The 18,240-nt window shown below is 30.3% G+C and overlaps 2 protein-coding genes across 4 annotated transcripts; both read left to right on the forward strand.

Annotated features, from left to right (window-relative positions):
* Positions 1–1,859: 1,859 nt before the first annotated feature.
* LOC122272335 (uncharacterized) lies at positions 1,860–2,627 on the forward strand. Its single transcript, XM_043055895.1, has one exon. The coding sequence runs from the start codon at positions 1,860–1,862 to the stop codon at positions 2,625–2,627; it is 768 nt and encodes a 255-aa protein (XP_042911829.1).
* Positions 2,628–13,481: 10,854 nt separating this feature from the next.
* LOC122272336 (nuclear receptor coactivator 5-like) lies at positions 13,482–17,379 on the forward strand. 3 transcript variants are annotated; one of them, XM_043055896.1, is made up of 4 exons: positions 13,482–13,662; positions 15,589–15,687; positions 15,816–16,015; positions 17,134–17,379. In XM_043055896.1, exons 1-4 carry the CDS (start codon positions 13,520–13,522, stop codon positions 17,199–17,201), a joined length of 510 nt encoding a protein of 169 aa, XP_042911830.1. In that variant the 5' UTR covers positions 13,482–13,519; the 3' UTR covers positions 17,202–17,379. The 3 variants fall into 3 exon arrangements, with proteins under 3 accessions (XP_042911830.1, XP_042911831.1, XP_042911832.1); XM_043055897.1 differs by having other exon boundaries at positions 13,483–13,662; positions 17,177–17,379; XM_043055898.1 differs by having other exon boundaries at positions 13,483–13,662; positions 17,198–17,379.
* Positions 17,380–18,240: the final 861 nt, after the last annotated feature.

Here is an 18,240-nt window from a genome sequence, read left to right on the forward strand (position 1 = left end):
ATAATATTTATTTATATACAACTTGGGAAGTTTAACAGTTTTTATTAACTGCGCGTTACTACTTGAATTAGCTAAAGGGGGTGTATTTTCTCTACTTTCTCTCATACTTAAATCAACTGAAATATTTCCTTTTTCTTTGGCGCTCAAATTATCAATTACATTTATAATCTTTTGTTTCCATAGAACAATTTTCTCATTATATTCATCTGAAATCGAAACCTCATTTTCGATTTCACTAATGTCGCACAAATCTTCAACCTTGCTATTTAAACTTATAAGCTCGCTTTCTTTGTGAATTAATTGTTCTCGAAACTCTTTTAAAGCATTAGTTTTATCTATATCAGCCAAATCATTACACTCATTGAGATACGTTTCAATTTTAGTAATTAATTTGGTGACCTTATTTCTTAAAACTTTACGCTTAGCCTTTAATTTTTCAATTTCTGACATTTTAATAAATTGAGCACACTAAATCAGATCAAGAAAATAACACCAACCTTCACACACTGGAACTATCGTCATTACTATAAATAGTATCAACCTCGTTCTGGAACTCAACATTGAAGCATCGATTCGACAACTCAAAATTTCATTGCTCGCTAATATATCCCGCTAACTGACACGAAAAAATGGTTACTAAATAATTGAAACTAACGACCCCTTAGAATTGACATATTTTAATGACAAACACAAAATAAAAACATACACAAAATAAAAACACGACAAACACAATACCTAATTGTACGACATTTTAAAGCGAACTGAACTGCATAAAACATTTACTAATCACATGACTTTTTAAAATGAAATATAGATGGCAGCACGCAATTTTTTAAACAGAAACAAAAAGAAATAGAATTAATTATAGGTTGCGAGCTCTTTTTTGAAATTTCAAAGCCAAATCAGTTTCGATCAGCATGTAGTAATTGGTTGTTTCAAGAAACTGTATTTGGTTACATTGTCGTGGGGAGCTCCGATAATAGTAGAAATAGATCGTATTGTGGATTAACGCTTAGTTCAGATACAAATTCGGAAAGCTTTGCTAAACAGCTACAAGCATTTTGGAATATAGAAACTGTTGACGAGCCCTCTATTGAACATAGTGTCGAATTTGAGTTCTGCGAAACTCAATCTAGAAATACTCATTATCGAAACCTTACATAGTACAGTTGCCTTCGAAAGAGGATCCTCCTTCGCTCGGTGATTCGAAAGCCGTTGCCGAAATGCGTTTAAATCAGTTATGGAAAAAACTCTCAAAGAATGAGGAGTTGCTATCACTTTATAAATCATTCTTAATGGAATATGCTGAATTGCAGCATATGCAATTAGTTGTAGAATCTGTTGATGAACCGCTTCCAGATTCAATGGCTAAGGATTGGCAGTGTTTTGTTTCTAACCTACCTGCCATTGAAAACATGCAAATTCCTCGTCACGTGCGGGAGAAGGGTGGAGTCGTGATTCACGGCTTCTTCGATGCATCAGCCGTTGCGTATGGAGCAGTTCTGTACATGCAATCAATTTCGGGAAAAACACCATATACGAGACTTTTGTGTAGCAACAAACCAGTAAAACCAGTTTTGTGTTTCACCAGTAAAACCTATCACGATCCTTCACTTAGAATTGTGTGCCAGTGTTTTATTGGCACAGCTTTTGAACAAGGTGCTTAAGTCTCTAACCTTGTCTATTCAACAAATAATGCTGTGAATAGATTCTACAATTGTGTTGGCATGGCTTCAACGGTCACCTAATCAACTCAAGGCTTTTATCAGCAATCGAGTTAAAGTAATACAAGAACTAACTAAGAAATGTCATTGGAATCACGTTGCATCTGACCTGAAATAGAGACCATTTCCAAGAGCATGGCTTTTTCAGGTAAGAGTAAACTTAACTCTTTGAATCCTTTTCTTGATGGTCATCAGATTCTTAGAGTGGGTGATCGTTTGCATTATACTGCTCTGAATTATTCTCAAAAGCGTCCAGCTATACTTCCTGCAGACCATCCTTTCACTAAATTGTTAATGACTCATTTGCATATCAAAAATCTCCATTTAGGACCTCAAGCGTTGTTATATTGCACTAGAGAAAGGTTTTGGCCACTTCGTGGTCGATCGATAGCTAGGAAAATTGTACATAAATGCATAGTTTGTTTTAAACATAAACCCCTTGTTTCAAATCAACTTATGGGAACCTTGCCTCGAGAAAGAGTAAACCCTAATTATCCTTTTTTGCATTCTGGTGTTGATTATTGCGGCCCTTTCCAAATTAAATATAAACACCAGAGAAAAGGGAATTTCCAACGGATTTATGTTGCAATATTTGTGTACGTAGCCTTGAAGGCGATTCACTTAGAAGTGTTTTCCGATTTAACAACCGATGCTTTTCTTGCTACCTTAAAGAGTTTTGTGGCTAAGCATGGCAAATGGTCCACAATATCATCTGATAATGCAAAAAACTTTGTTGGTGATAGTAGGGAATTGCAGCGATTGCAGAATTTAACTAGATTTCCTGAAGAAAAACTAGCATCCTATTTGGTATCTGAAGGGATAGTTTGGAATTTTATTCCTCCCAGAGCTCCAAATTTCGGGGCCTCTGGGAGGCAGGGGTCAAATCCTTTAAGTTTTACTTAAAACGAGCTACAGGAAATTTAAGATTAACATTTGAGGAATTCCTTACAATAGCGTAACAAATCGAAGGAATTCTAAATTCTCGACCATTAACACCTCTTTCAGATGATATTGATGACCTGGATAATCTAACACCAGGGCATTTTTTGGTTGGAAGATCTATAACTGTATATAGCTGAAATTAGTTTGTTGGATAAATCAGAAACCCGACTTTCTTGATGGCAAAGGTTGACAAAATTTGTTCAAAACATTTGGTCTAAATGGTCTCGCGACTACCTGAACAATTTGCAACAAAGAACAAAATCGAAGGCAGAGAAAACCAACATAAATTTAAATGCGATGGTTTTAATAAAGGAGGATTATCTTCCTGTAAATCAGTGGAGCTTAGGACGAATTTTAAAGCTATTTCCTGGAACAGATGGAAAGGTCAAAGTAGTGGAGATTAAAACAGGCAAGGAAATTTTTAAACGTAGCATTAGTAAATGGTGTATTTTGCCATTGGACAATTAAAGAAGATGTATGTTAATTTACTCATATGTGTACCTACAGCATTTATTCAATTTTAGTAAATTTTATATTGGAATATGTTTATGTACCATGGTTCTGTTAATTTGCATGTTTATTGAATATAATTCAACGGCGGGTTGATGTTCAATATCTCAGATATAGCGCCAACTTGGCATCTTTGTCTTGGCATCCTCGCCACCGTTTCTTGTAACTCCAATCAGTTGAAATTTGGTTGTTGATCTTATAGCAATAGCGTGCTCGTATCACCAATGATAATAAAAATCTTAAATACAGTCCATATCTATTTTATTCATTTGTTATCAAACGGACCAGCATAGAATTCAAATCAATTGGTATCGAACAAATTCTATATATTTTTCGAAAACTTTTTGTAATAATTATTAAAGGGTGTAATTCTTGATAATATAAACTTTTTCACCTGTGAAAATGATCAATAAAGACAAAATATATTTTAATAAAATAAATAACATTTTATTCAAAGTATCACCCAAGCACTTCTGCGAGCATACATCATACGTTTCTTAACAATTTTATTTTTACTCTACATTTTTTTTATTTACATCTAAATGTGCTGGTAATTGAATTGAATTGAATTTCATGAGAGATAGTTGTATTCTCACGTTCTATAATAAGTATGAAGCACTACGTTAAACTTCATACTATGACTAACTGATAAAACGTGAATAAACCCCAAACGTCCCGACAGAAATTATCGTTGTAAAATTTTGTGAGAAATAGATATCATGTTCTGTAATCAGTATCATTTAAATAGATACTTTCAAATTGAAAGGATATAGATACTTTTAAATTAACTCCTAATTTGAAAATAAAGTAAATTATTTCCTTTATTATAATATTAATTAAATATTTATTATAATATTAACTAAAATGAATGTTTTGAATATAAATGAATTCAAAGCGGCAAAAAATTTTAAAAAATAAGTATTTTGATATAATAATTAAATTATATTAGTTGATAAAATTATAAGTTTAAAGATAAAACAAGTTTATTAATGTAATTAAAAATATGATTGAATAAACACCATCGATATATTGTTATATATTAGTTTTTTCATTAGATAATAATTTTTTTCATAAAAATAAATATAAAATTAATAAAATTTATATTTCTTAAATATTTATATAAATACGTGTTGGAGCTCTTGTCAAATAGCAAAACTAAAAATTAGATGCAACCAAAGGCATCTGTCTAGTTTTCAAAAACTACTACTTGTCGTCGGACTAAGCGTAGGATGTTTTCGTGGTTTTCCTCTTCATATAACGTGGGCACTCACAAAGTCCTCTTTGAACGCATGTATTGTCTCAAGATATAAGAGTTCCCTTGTCTTCTGGGTTCAAAATGACAGGACTACATTGATAGCCGTAAATCCGAACGACGGTGATAAATATCTAATCTTATAAACTAATATTCATTGAAAATGAAGGGTTATTAATATATTCTCTTTCTAACATTTAAGTATAGATGGAGCCATTAGAATACACACAGTATTTTTTAAAATGACTAAATTAATTTTATTAAAACCTCAAGTTTCCTCTGAACTCTGTGCATTCACAGGATACTGGTTAGCGAAACCAAAACCTAGTATCCTGTGTGTGAAAGCATTTTTGTTCTGAGGTAGTGAGTTCGACCCCCCAATTAAATATCAACATTTATTTATTTATATATAATTTTTGAACATTTTCTAATTTCCTTGAAAAAAAATAGTAAATATTTTAATCACTAGATGGTGCCACTAGAGTAAAAGTATGTGCATGATATCATTTATTTATTACGTAATAAAAAGATGACGTCATTACTTCATAATATACGATTTCTCCCCCAAATAACAAAGCTTATAAGTATTGCCACCCTAAACAAGTAAAATCATATTAATAAGTGTTGCCTCCCTCAAAAAAAGTAACAAATGAAAATAATTTTTAAAAAAACGAAACTATATTAAAAACAGAAACTGAAACTAAAACTACAAGCGGGCAAAAATAAGCAACTTCCTGTTTGAAAGCGGGCAGAAATAAGCAACTTCCTGTTTACGACATATTTCGTTTTTCACCCGGGCAGAAATAATCACCCCTTGACTTTCCATGATGAAGTCACTTCCGTCCCTTAGTCGCGGGGTATAAGACGAATATTTTTGTTTTACAATAAAAAAACTGACAAATAAAATAAAATCAAACCTGGCCAAAATACCATCCGATATTAGACCAATACATGGGGGAAAATGTTCCTAAATGAAGAAACAGGTCCTTTGTCTAGCACAGAAGCAGACCGACTCCCTGTCAGAGAAAAGCATATCTAATAGCTTGTATGATCACCTGTAACAGCTACCCTCTCGCAATGGAGATTCATACTATTTACTAGGGACCTTATCAATCACTATTCTTATCGCTTCCACTCTTGTACCAAGGCAGCCTTGAGCTTATCGCAATTGAGTTTCTAAGGACGTCTTATACGTGTTCGATGGGTTTCATTTCAAGAAACATTCCAGGCCACTCAAATCATTGAATATCACCCGATTCATCGGGTATTCATTCAGAACTGATCCCAGTGCGGAAGGGAGTTATCGTAGATATCGTTAAAATTTGGTCTATATACTCTGTGGAAAAGTCTCACATAGGGTGATCGAGTCCCTGTATCGCACATCTGTGAGAGTACCTCTATCGAACACATGGTGCCCGCCTATCCTGATGCCTGTCCAGACCATCAGTGTTTCTTTTAGACAATGTTAAAGGGCCAATATCGACTCTCGGGATCTTTCCAGATTATAATATGTCTCGAGTCGCTGTCCACACTGAATCTCAACATATCACTGAAAAGAGCCTACAACCAATCATCCTCTATATAAGACAGAGGTTATCTCGATGCCATGCAAGACGGTTCTTTTTGTGGTTCACAGTTAAGGGGACCTTTAAAATGAATTTTAAAAAAAAGAAAAATAATTGGACTTTAAATTAATGTTTTTAACATTTTTATACCTCTCTTTGCTAAATATTTAAATAAATATTGTCAAAAATGATTTTTTTTTTCATAAAATCCCTAAAAATAGGGGAAATATAAGAAATATCGAAAAACACAAAAATTGAGGTTCGCGTCTCAAAAATCCTCCAAACAACTCAAAAATTTTTTTTAGATAGTTGGCAGTATTATAAATATTTATAAGGATCAGTTAGTATTTAACTGTAGTAGATTTTTGTAAAAAAAAAAAAAAATTCCCTTTTTTACAAGCTTTTTTCTAAAAAACGAGCATTTAGGAGTTTTCAAAGTACAATAAAAAATTGAGAAAGTAATATTTCACAAAACTAATCCTTGAGTACCTTTATAATACAGATATGAAGCACAGGGAAAAATATTTTTCAAATAAGTAAAAAATTGAGACGCGTACCACAAAACGAAACTGGAAAATTCACAAAAAAACTAACTGGAGAAAAAGGTATATTTTTGTAAAAATCTACTCTAAACTGATAATTTTCATAAATGTTTACATAAAATCAAATTTAAAGTTTATAAATGATTTTATAGTTGTAAAATGTTCTTTGTTTATTTATATATCGTATAATTATTTGATATTTATACGCAAAAAACTTTTTTCGTAAATATTGAAAAATGAAACAAAAAAAAAAAAATAAAAAACACAACAAGTACTTTATGCTTTCAAATACTACCCATATTACCTAAAACTTCAATTACATATATATATTATGATATTATAATTGCTTACAATTAATATTTATAATTATATTTTATCAGTTTTTTTTTATTTACTTTTCACTTTTTTTTCATAAATATGTTGATATTTTTGTGACACTTGAATCAAATTTCTAATCTCCTATAAAAAAGTAACAACTAAGTGATCTTGTAGTAAATAAAAATAACTCTTGAATCAAAACTAAAAAATCATAATTTATTTTGCCAAAATATAGTTTTGCGATACTAGCCGTGAAATATACATAAAATATACATAAAGCATGTGAATCGTCTCATTAACCAAAATTTCCATAACCATCATCAAATTACTTATATTGAGTACAATATATTTTGTTTATTTTATACATATAAATATTTATCAATTATGTATGAAGAGAAAGTGCACACAAATGACAAGCAGAATAAACCAAATAATAAAAAAAACACAAAAATTCAAAATTTAGTTTTTGTAATAAATATTGTTGATAGAACAAAAAAATTTTTAAAAAAATATGCCAAATCTCATATGTTGTCCACATTATCTAAAATTTTGGATTCATAACAATGGGTAATCAATTTATCATATAATCAATAGTTACAATAAATATTTTAGTACCAAGCACACCAGCACCATATGTGTTGCCCTCAATTGCTTTTATTTTTTTGTCTGCTTTCTTATCAGAAATTTTTTTTTATTTTGCTGCCTTTTTATGGGTAGCTGTGTGTCGCCTTTTACTCTGCTTTATACGTCGCTCATCAATACGGCGAGCTACATTATTCGAGCTCTTGTCATTTTTCAGAGCAGTTGTCGCAACACTACCCATGTTAAAGTTGCTCACTGCAGTTGTAGCTGCCATCTCCAACCGCCTCTTTGAAACGAAAACATTTTTGGAGCACATACTCCAAATTGCACTATGCAGACTTTCGTTTGCATTTTGAGTCTTTGCAGATGTGCAACGTTTCAAAAGTTCATCACAAGCAAGTCTCTGGTAGACAGGAAGCACTTTTGCGACAATAGCATCACTTATCGTAACTTTCATAGTCGTGTGACTTGGTACTTTTCTACCAAGTGCCTTGGCACGATTGAAAAAGCACCAAGAATCACCCCCTATAGGACACTTGAAATGCTTAGGGTGGGCATCTGTTGAAGAACAGTGGTAAAGAGATGCAAATATTGCTGTCTTCATTGCGGTGAGATCTGGAGCATTTTTGACAATGGCATTTCTGTAGTAATTTTGGAGCCTAGTTATTATATCGTTCGTCAAATGTCCCTTCTTTTTGCCACCGATGCGATCCCCTTTCACTTTGAATTCCTTTACCTTGTTACGAAGGGCTGTACCAAGCCTCTTCGCAACGTGATTAACACACTCCTCTTTCTGTCAATCCACATCTTTATAAACTTTTAAATTTTGTAAATGAATGAATGTTTTTGAGTCTCCATCTGAAAGAAGTACAGTATACCGCATTTGGCACTGTTCAACGGAACGCTGCCACAAAATGCTGGCAGCGAACATTTCCATCGCATTTGAAGATCCGTCATAGTTCTTTTCACACATGCCGGAACTTCTATGACCCTCGCGCCATATGTGAAATTCAGGCGAGGAAGTGTCAAGCTCGTTTGCCGTAACTTCACATAAGTGGCAATATTTCGACACTATAGTAAAGTCCACGACAATGCCAGTGAAAATGTCAATGACACAGCCAATCCCATACAAAGAGCAATGGCCACGTTTCATCCACGTTCCGTCATATGACACTCTAATATTCAAAATCCCTTCGTCATCTTCACAGGAACTGTTATACTTTCTATATTCGTCTCTCACTTTCATTCTGCACTTTTGGAGAACTTCATTTTTGAACGCCTTATTCTCTTCTGCTAGGTGAAGAACATATTTATCAAATGTTTTTCTATCCATTGGTTTCAGTCCCATTGTCGCAGAGAATTTTTCCAAAGCAAAATGGCCTTTGCCTACATTCAGAAAGGCTGCAACCACATCTTTGTTTACGACAAACTTTTTACTGTCAGGCATTCTGGGACTTGAAAAAGTACTGCTAAAAGCATTACTGCAAGCTTGGCAATAGATTTGCAATTTAGCTGAAAGACCATATTCAGTTGATTTTCTAACATCAAGGCAGTGCTGCTCACAACCAGAGCATTTTAACTCTTTCAAAAGAGAAGGCCAAACCTCATAAGCAATAATTGTGCTTGATGACACTGGCAAATCAGTATCATTACAATATTCATCTGAGAAAAGTTGTAATTTTTTTTCACTTCTAGATGTATTAAGATCATCTGGAACAGGTTCAGAATGAAGAAACATTTTCAATGTTTTTATTCCATCTAGCTTTATTTCTAGCTTCAGCTAGTCGGCGTTTTTTAGATGGAAGTGATTTTGGAGCATGCCATCTGGAGTTAATTTTATGCATTTTTAGCAAAAAATAAATGTAAAAAAGTAATAATAAACAGACTACAGGGCAAATGGCTTACGGGCCACTTCTATTAAGCCTCTGGTCGACTGTCATTCGTTAAATGGATTTTCCTGCAGTATTATGCAGGTTACGAGACAGTTGTGTCGCTTTCGCTAGAAATCTTTATTAATAGTCTTGAGACGGCATTGTTTCCCTTTTGTGGCTTTGACCAGGTCGGTGCACCACTGTTCCTATCTCTCACTGTTAACTGTTTGCACAGAGTGAGCACCACATATCTAGAAATCTTGAGGTCCCTACATTAAGTAGCCTGTGATTTCAACTAACTATCTATCATTCTTATGGCCTGATTCCTGGCCTTTGCTCTCGAGGAAAGACTTTGATTTCAATTTAAACTATTTTCAAGTGTTTTGTCAAAGTTGTTCATGCATTGAATATTAGTAACAATTTAAAATCTCTCCCGCAGCCATTAAATCACATAATCGCAAGTATGAATTTGGTTCATTTCAGCATAGTTTGCAACAGCACGGTTTGCAACGTAGTTTGTCAACTTAATCCGAAAGAAGATTGAAATTATTAGGCAATAAATCGACTATGATCTTGGAATTTTCTCTCTCGTTGTTACTGGGGACACTAAGCCTTGTAAGGCTTAGTTGTTGGGCCTAGATGTTTAGACCTTGCTAGGCAGAAAAATAGGAATTATATTTTCATATAACAATAGCTATAAGATTTGTGGCCATCTCATGAATATCTTGAGTGAAACAAAATACTGTATCTCTATATTTTTACAAAATTAAAGTACCCACACTTTTCAGTTGGCAAAAAAAAACATAACGTTTTTAGTGATAAAACATTTTTTGTATAGAATTTCCTGGTTGGAAAATGCTGAGGAAAAAGTACTTTCGAATAAATTATTGAAAATATTTATAAATATTCTAAAGTATTGTAGTGATTTATTTCGTTGTTTCTAACAATGATAAGCAGCTATTTAAACAGAGCAGCGTGTTTTTATTATAATTGAGTTAATACATTTGAAAAGGAGAAATATGATTATTTTCCCTATGAAACTTATTAAGTGCACGTTTTCCTTATTTTTTTATTTATTTTACTCCCCATATTATAAATTTTAGAAAAAAAAAGCATAATTTAATGATTTTTTAAATTATACCTATTATGCATTTTGTATGGATTAGAGTTCCTGCTCCGTTATAGAATTACGACATACGGTTAACATTCTGTGATTAGTTGAAAACCAAGATTTACGGAAATGAAACGAAATAAACATTTTCCCGTATGATGGAGTGATTGACGAGATATTTTTATCTAACGTAACCTTATGATTTCACGTATATATTTTTTTCATTTTTATTAAAATAACTGTTCAAAATATCAGCACAAAGGAAAAATTTCTGGTAAATTACTACATTGAATGGTAATGGCATTTCTGATTTAAAAAATAGAAATTCTAGTGTAATAAATGCAAAAATAAAGAGCAAATTAAAACGAATAAATGGTTTTTATCCCATGACTTAAGGCATTATGATAAAAACACCACATTTTACTACATAAACCAAATTTATCATATATTGAAAAACCACATATCATTATTAATTATGACCAAGGTGCTTCCATTAAAAATACCGAGCTTTTTTGAGTTCCCATAGGGCAAGAAGCACGGTAAATTTTGCTATTTTTTTGGAAGTTTTCAAGATATTTTTTTTTCTAGCTGCAAATAAGCATAAATATACTTTTAAAAAATTTTTATATTGTGAATAATTAGATTTTAAAAATTTTGGTAGCCAACTCGTCACTTTTATCAGGGTATTTATGTTATTATGTATGCCAAATGAGTTGTTTCTTTTTTTTTTGTTAAAAAGTTAAGTTTTCTTGCTAAGAAATTATTTTCAGTGAAAAATCTTGTAAACAAACTTAAAATTAAGTTAAATTTTAATATTTAAAGAGCTGAATCTATTCTTCAATAATTTGCTGCAATTTGAAGTAGTTTTTGTGTCTCTTTGCTGAGAAAAGAAAAACGAAATGTAACGTTACAAAGTATTGGAAATCGTTGTATTGCGTTGTATTTCAGACTACAGAACTTCAAAAGGTACTGTTTATTTATGAATTTTAACTAATTGTTTTGATTCCTCTTCATTTTAATTTATAAATTTTAAATATTATTGTTTTTATTTTCTTTCGCGTCTCTTGACTATGAAAAAAGACAAAATGTAACGTAGCAAAACATTGTAACAGAGAAATCGTTGTATCTCAGCCTGCAGAACTTCAAAAGATAGTGTGTTTTTTTAACGAATTTTAAATAACTATGCTGGTTTCTTTTTATTTGGATTTATAAATTAATTTTAAACTCGGTCACATATTATACTATAACAGAGATGGAGAACGAATGGCACGCAACACAATATTTTAGGCACGCCGCCAATCACAAAGTTCACTATGAAAGCATATTAACAATTGAATTAAAACTCACAAAAACAAAGAAAAAGAAAAAATTTTCATAAAAATTAGCAATTAATGCAAAAAAATTAGTAACCATAAAAAACAAGCTAACAATAAATAACTAGCAAAAAAATTAACAAAATTAAGAGATATTATGACGCCCAAGCAAAGGCAAGGAGATTCGAAAGAGCAGGTCACCAGAGTAAAAACATAGCCAACGAGCTCATTTTTCGTCCTCTGGTCACCAAACTAAAATATCTTCTATGTAGATTCACTTTCCTGAGAAGGTATTTATAAATTAAGTACATTTAAACATGATAAAGCTTGTAATGCATGTTTAAAGATAAACTTTTTTTATTATACAACATTTATTATATTTTTTAAATCATCACTAAATATTTTTTTTATATATAAATAAGTTTCGTCATTATTGACAATTAATGAAAACTTAGCTGTATTACAAGTGTGGGGTAAAGGAAAACAAATATAATAGATATCCGTTATAAATATTTAAGATACATAAAAAGAAACTAAAAACTATTTTTAAAAAAAAAAAATTTAAGTTTAATTAAGCTAACTTGAATGTTAAAAATAATATTTTCCGAATGAAAGTATTGATAAAACGTTAAGAAAAATATAGTCTATCGGAAATGTTTTTGAAAGTGCTGCGCTGTTATGAAAATACCAAAGAGAGAGAAGAAAAAAGATTAGAGACAAAACAAAATAAAAATCTATCTTCATTTCGAAAGAAAATTTTAAAGGTCCTGAACGTCTCTGTTTTTTAATTATACTGTATTTTTAATAAAAAATGAAGAAAAAATATAAAAACCTTGACAAAACTAGATAAAGAAGCAATAACAGCACCAAATAATCAACAATTATAATCAACACCAAAGCAATAATCAATCTTTTTTTTTTTTTAATTTAATTCTAAAAATCTGAAATTAAGTTTTTTACATTGCTGTATTTTTAGATAGAGTGAAAAGGAAAGAATAATATTCTTTGGAAACGCTCTTTAAAAAATGTTTTGTCTTAATAAAAAGGCTGATAAAAAGAAAAGTTAATAGGAAAAGAGAAAGAAAAATTTCCTAACCTCGCAAAATATAACTTTACACTGAAAGTCACAGCTTTTTTGTTACCGCCTATACGTTATTTATAGAAAAAAAATCTTATATAAGTACGAAAATTGAGTCAAACAAGAATGAAAACCAGAATTTAATTAAAATAAATCAGAATGGAAAAACGCTATTAGCAGCTAAAATCAACATTGAAAAACAATAAAATCTTTCAGTAAAACAGTAAAATCTTCATTTAAAAGCCGCACTTTAATGAAGAAAAAAAAAAAAATATGTTTTCAATTCTTGAATTGGAATTGTTGAATAAAATCTGTTACATATGTTCACCTAAATATAATTAAAAGAAATCATCAGTAGAAAACATGTGGTTCAGGATAAAATAATCTAGTTTCATTTCTTGAAATTTCACTTTTCCATTTGTTTTCCAGAACATATATTTGCAAACACATGAATTTTGAAACTTATCTGATATGTGTAAAAACTATATCAGATAATTTTTAGTAAAAATACTATTTTAGATTGTTCTTTATTTTATTGATTAAAATTCCAAAAATAATGTATTTTTAAATATTTTTCCAAAAAATACTTGGCTGAACATACGGCAAATGAGCTGAATACCTAATAGTAATCAAATATTCATTACATCACTAATTGATATTGTATGGATGATACTTTCCATAATTTTTAACTGGTATTCTTATAGCGGTTTTATGAAGAGAGACGATAGGAGGGATACAGGAAGGCCTTTTTATGGGGATGATTCTCGGGAACGTTTCATGGACAAACCTAGGTCTGAAGGCCCTGGTGGATTTGATCACTTTTCTGGACCTGGTGGTGATTCTTTTAATGCTCGGTAATAATTTGTTAAAGCTTAAGAATAATAGTTTTTACCTACTTAGTTGTATTTTTTTCCAATTAATATTTTAGAAGTTGCAACCTTAAAAGCGCATTGAAAGGAAATATAACTCTTACATTTTTTACTATGAACCAATATTTAAATTTTTAAAAAAAACTTCCTCTTTTAGGAAAAACAACTTTATTTCCTGTCCTGATTTTTTCTTATTTGTTTCTGTCGGTTCTTGAAGGCTAAATTATCCGTAGAAGGGTTATATCTTCTGTTAGCAGCAAAAAATAGGTGAAAATAAAATTTATTTAAAGAGAAATCATAGCTGAGGTTAGACAAAACCTCTGTTTTGACTTCTCTAATTACGAATTAAATTTCTCACTTTTTGCTGGCCGCAGACTTAATCCTTCGATTGTTGATTCAGTCTTTGATAAGCTTACTAAATGCCAATCATTTTCTCTCATAATAATCTTTACTGCGAACTGGTTACTTTACTGTTTTTCTCTCTTCTTTTCTGTGAAATTGCTAAAATATCCATCCTTCATCTTGAATGTTTCTAAATCATTGGGGCAAAGGGCATCTTGTCAATCCGCCCTTTGTTATGTTGGGCAAAATAGACTTAATCTAAAATTTTGATTAAAGGACAAATTTGAGTCACCAAGAGAAGGTCAAATTATTAATTGCCTGACACTGTTAGATATCAGGTATAAATTTAATTTCCGTAATGAATGTTCATCTTGATGCCCTTGTGTCTTGTTTCATTCATTTAATTGCTAATTTTCTAATAAATTAGCTTAGTTCTGCCTGCATTGCCTTTGAAATCTATTCTGCCCTGATTTGCTTTTCAGCTACAATGGCTTTTCCATGCATTTTTTTATTTTTTATTATGTTGGTAACTGTGTTTTTTCTTCAGGGTGCGTAGCGTTTTTAAAAAGTGCTTAAAGGTGCTTATTTTTGATTTTTGTTTTATAAAAGCCCTTAAAGGTGCTTTTTTTCATTGGGTGTTTTTAAAAAGTTCTTTATTTTCCCTTTACCATGTTGATTTTCGCCACGTATTGTGCAAAAAGACACTGTTCGCATTGTTCTATTCAACATTTTCATAATAATTCAACACCAATCTATTTCGGCATACTGTGAGTCCGTAGCGTATGAAAATGCCATTCATTTTAAATGATTCATAATTTTTGACAATTGTCAAAAGTTTTTTTTTTGACATGGTGGTTAAAACAGTCAATTATCAAAAACTTGCCTACTCTGCCTAATTATATATATTTTTTAAAGTTCTTAAAAGATGCTTATTTCTTGTTGAAAAATTTGGATACGCACCTTGTTCTTATTTCTGCCTTGCTCTATTTTCATTTTTGCTTTTCTTTCAACTATGAAGAAGAAGAAAAAAAATTATCATTTAACTGCTTGTTTTATTAATTAAGTGTCCTGCTGCTTTGTATTTAGAAGAGGTTTGCTGTAATCAGAAAGGTAGTATTAAATTTGTATGCTAAGAAAAATTTACATAATTTTCAGTCATACCTCTGAAAATTGTGTGAATTGGTATAATCAGAGTTTTACTGTAATGGAAAATATTATTAAGTGTGCTTACTTGGCCACATGCGCTTGAAAAAAGGTTGTTTTTTTTCAGCACTCTCGAGTTCAGTTCAAATTATTTTATTCCAGAGCTAAACAGCACCAAAGCTAAGTTGTGAATAAGCAAGTTTTGGTTACAACTGGCAGCACATAGTGTCAGAATGCAGAATTAGTAATGTAGTATGCTGTGAATTAAATGTTAATCTTTAATTTATAAAGTTCATCAAGTATTTTTTTTTCATGTTTATAACAAGCTGGTTTTCTAAATAATTTAGCATTACAAACAATATTTGTACTAATAAAAGTTTTGTGATTTTTCAGCTTTTTATAATTTAACTTTATTAATATTTGCAGGTCTATGAACTTTCCGAGTGGTCCACCCCCAAGAATGCCTACTGGAGGTTTTCCCAAGCCTAATGAATGTGAAATAATTGTTGTAAATAAAAATCACAGGTGAAAACTACACTCCTTTTATGGAGGAAAATTGATCTCATTTTATATCTTTTTGGGAAAATTGATGTTTATTTCAAGAAAATTTTGATTAAAATATTCTTGAATAAAAATTTACTGATATATTTTAGGGTTTATGCAGAGTCAGTTGAAGCTAGAGTGAAAGAAATTGGAATTGTTGTTGATATGCTGTTTTTAAAAGATGAAGCTCTCTTAACACAGACCATTGATGATATTGCTCGCCGTGGTAGCTTATATGCGATGGTTATTAGCCCGCAAAATGAAACTCATAGATCTGTTACAGTTAATATTCTTCATGGCACTCCTCAAGGTATGATAAGTTATTCTATTGTAGATCTTTTATTTATTTTTTATATGTTATAGATAAATTTAACATTATTGATTAACTTGTTGCATTGCATGCAAAATGATTTTAAGTAGAAGAAAATATCAAGAAACTGCCATTATCACTCCTTGACATAAAAGCTAAACTCTACTGGATTTTGCCAGTTTCTCCTGGTATACTGGTTTAGTAAAAATTCTAGTTTTTGTGCAATTTTGGAAAATTCCTATTGAAATAACATTTTTGCACTGATTAATGCTTTCTTGAATATTTAAATACGTATTACTAATTCATAATCAAGCTAGCCTCATTTATAGAGAGAAAAAATTTTTGTTTTAAAATTGTTTTTTTATTTTTATTTATTTAGAACTCCCTTTTTTAAATTAATTACAAAGTCTTTTAACTATGTCAGTATTAAATGTTTATTGCTATTCAATAGTAGGAGTAAATATAATGCATAGCATTTCAAACTTATTGAATGTCAATCTTAAATGGAAAATATTGCACTTTTTTTTTTTGATGACCATAAAATTCCCTATGTGTAAAATATCATAAAATTATTATAATTATCATAATTTAATAATTATCATAATTATATAATTAATTTAATAATTATAATAATTATAATAATATTAATTTAATAATTATTATAATTATCATATTATAATTATCATAAAATTAATATTATTTCATAAAATCTACTAGATTTTTTCATGTTCATGTTTGCATCTATGTAAACTTTAGCCAGTGATACCTCCCATTAAGAGATAGTCTCTTTTAGGATGTGACTGGTAGTCAGCTATTAGTATTGAAACAACAGTTTTAGCATTACTGCCTAAGGCTCTCAACTTATTAGACTATAGCTGATCTCAAAGACACAAACAAAGTTATTCAATTATATTTATTTATTTATCGTAGCTTATTCTAAAAGTAGCTTCCATCTGCAAATTTCTTTATTTAATTTATTGTAAAGCTTACTACAAAATACATTCATAAAAAATTATCTTCTTACCCCTTTCAAAGAAAGTTTTTTTAATCAGATTGAATTCATATTCTACNAATAATTAAAAATATATAAAGTATTATTGTTGCTTTTTGTGTCATAGTGGTACTGACTCCTACAAAGATGTTTTCTAACTATTTAATCAGGTGTAGTTTGTTTTTCCATAGTTAAAGCTTAGCTAAATGGGAACAACTTGCTGTCATCTCATGCAAATAAATTTACAAGTGGAAAAACGTTTTATATTTAACAAGGTTGTCTTTTATTTTATTTTGAATTATAATTGTATTTGGCTATAATCATGTTTGAATTTATATGATATTGCATGGAATTAAAGATAAATTATGTGTTATCATGTTCTGATTGTGTTATTTCTATTTTTGATTATAAAAATGATCATGTCCTAGATAGTGTTTCAATGGCAATAGGTTTTTTTATCCCTTCTTGATTTTGAAGAATGCTTAATGTGTTCAGCTCGAAAAACATGTATCCGATTAACTATTCCAATCAAATCAACAATTTGTATTCCAATTTATTTAAATGTTTATCTGGGTTAATATGTTACAAAGTATGCTATTTTGTTTGGATTAAGAAAACATGGCAGCTAACTCTATTAATTTTTCCAGTAGAGTTGGCAGTTATGATTAGACACAATTTTTAAAGTTTTTCATGATTTAATCAAAATTGCAGATTTTTCTATATCTTATAAAATTCTCTAAAATTGTTAAAGATTCTGAAAACGATCACTAGATTAGATTAGATTTTCAATCTACTAATTGCTTACTTGAGTATTCTAATAAGTGTTGCTACTAAATAAAGCGGTAGACTATATCTATAGTAATTAGTTGTAGATTTTTTATGCAGTCAACCTTGTTAGGACAAAAACAATTAACTCTTTAAAGAATGCTATACAGTGGGCAGGCTTTGTGGAAAATTCTGTTTTATCTACAGTACCAATTTAAGGTGTTAAAAAAATGATTTCAAGTAAACTTATATTAAACCATAAAGTTTCAAATGCTGTTTTTTTTTTTTTCTTGAAATATCAAATTACGGCAATATACTCAATAGGGAAATAATATTGCCATAATTGTTTTTTTTTTTTTTTTTTTAGGAGAATTTTCCAGCATTTGAAACTTTATGGTTTACCTTGTGTTTGCCTGAACCTTTCTTTTCTGTACTTTAAAATTTAGCTTTTAGGAGAAAACAGAATTTG

This window comes from Parasteatoda tepidariorum, chromosome X2 (assembly GCF_043381705.1).
Source record: "Parasteatoda tepidariorum isolate YZ-2023 chromosome X2, CAS_Ptep_4.0, whole genome shotgun sequence".
Classification (NCBI taxonomy): Eukaryota; Metazoa; Arthropoda; class Arachnida; order Araneae; family Theridiidae; genus Parasteatoda; species Parasteatoda tepidariorum.

Bases quoted from the DNA above. Each gene is read 5' to 3' on its own strand.
- LOC122272335 (XM_043055895.1), top strand. From the start codon at position 1,860: ATGGCTTTTTCAGGTAAGAGTAAACTTAACTCTTTGAATCCTTTTCTT.
- LOC122272336 (XM_043055896.1), top strand. From the start codon at position 13,520: ATGAAGAGAGACGATAGGAGGGATACAGGAAGGCCTTTTTATGGGGAT. The intron at 15,688-15,815 runs GTGAAAACTACA...GATATATTTTAG, and splicing joins GTTGTAAATAAAAATCACAG to GGTTTATGCAGAGTCAGTTG. The intron at 16,016-17,133 runs GTATGATAAGTT...TTTGTGTCATAG, and splicing joins TCTTCATGGCACTCCTCAAG to TGGTACTGACTCCTACAAAG.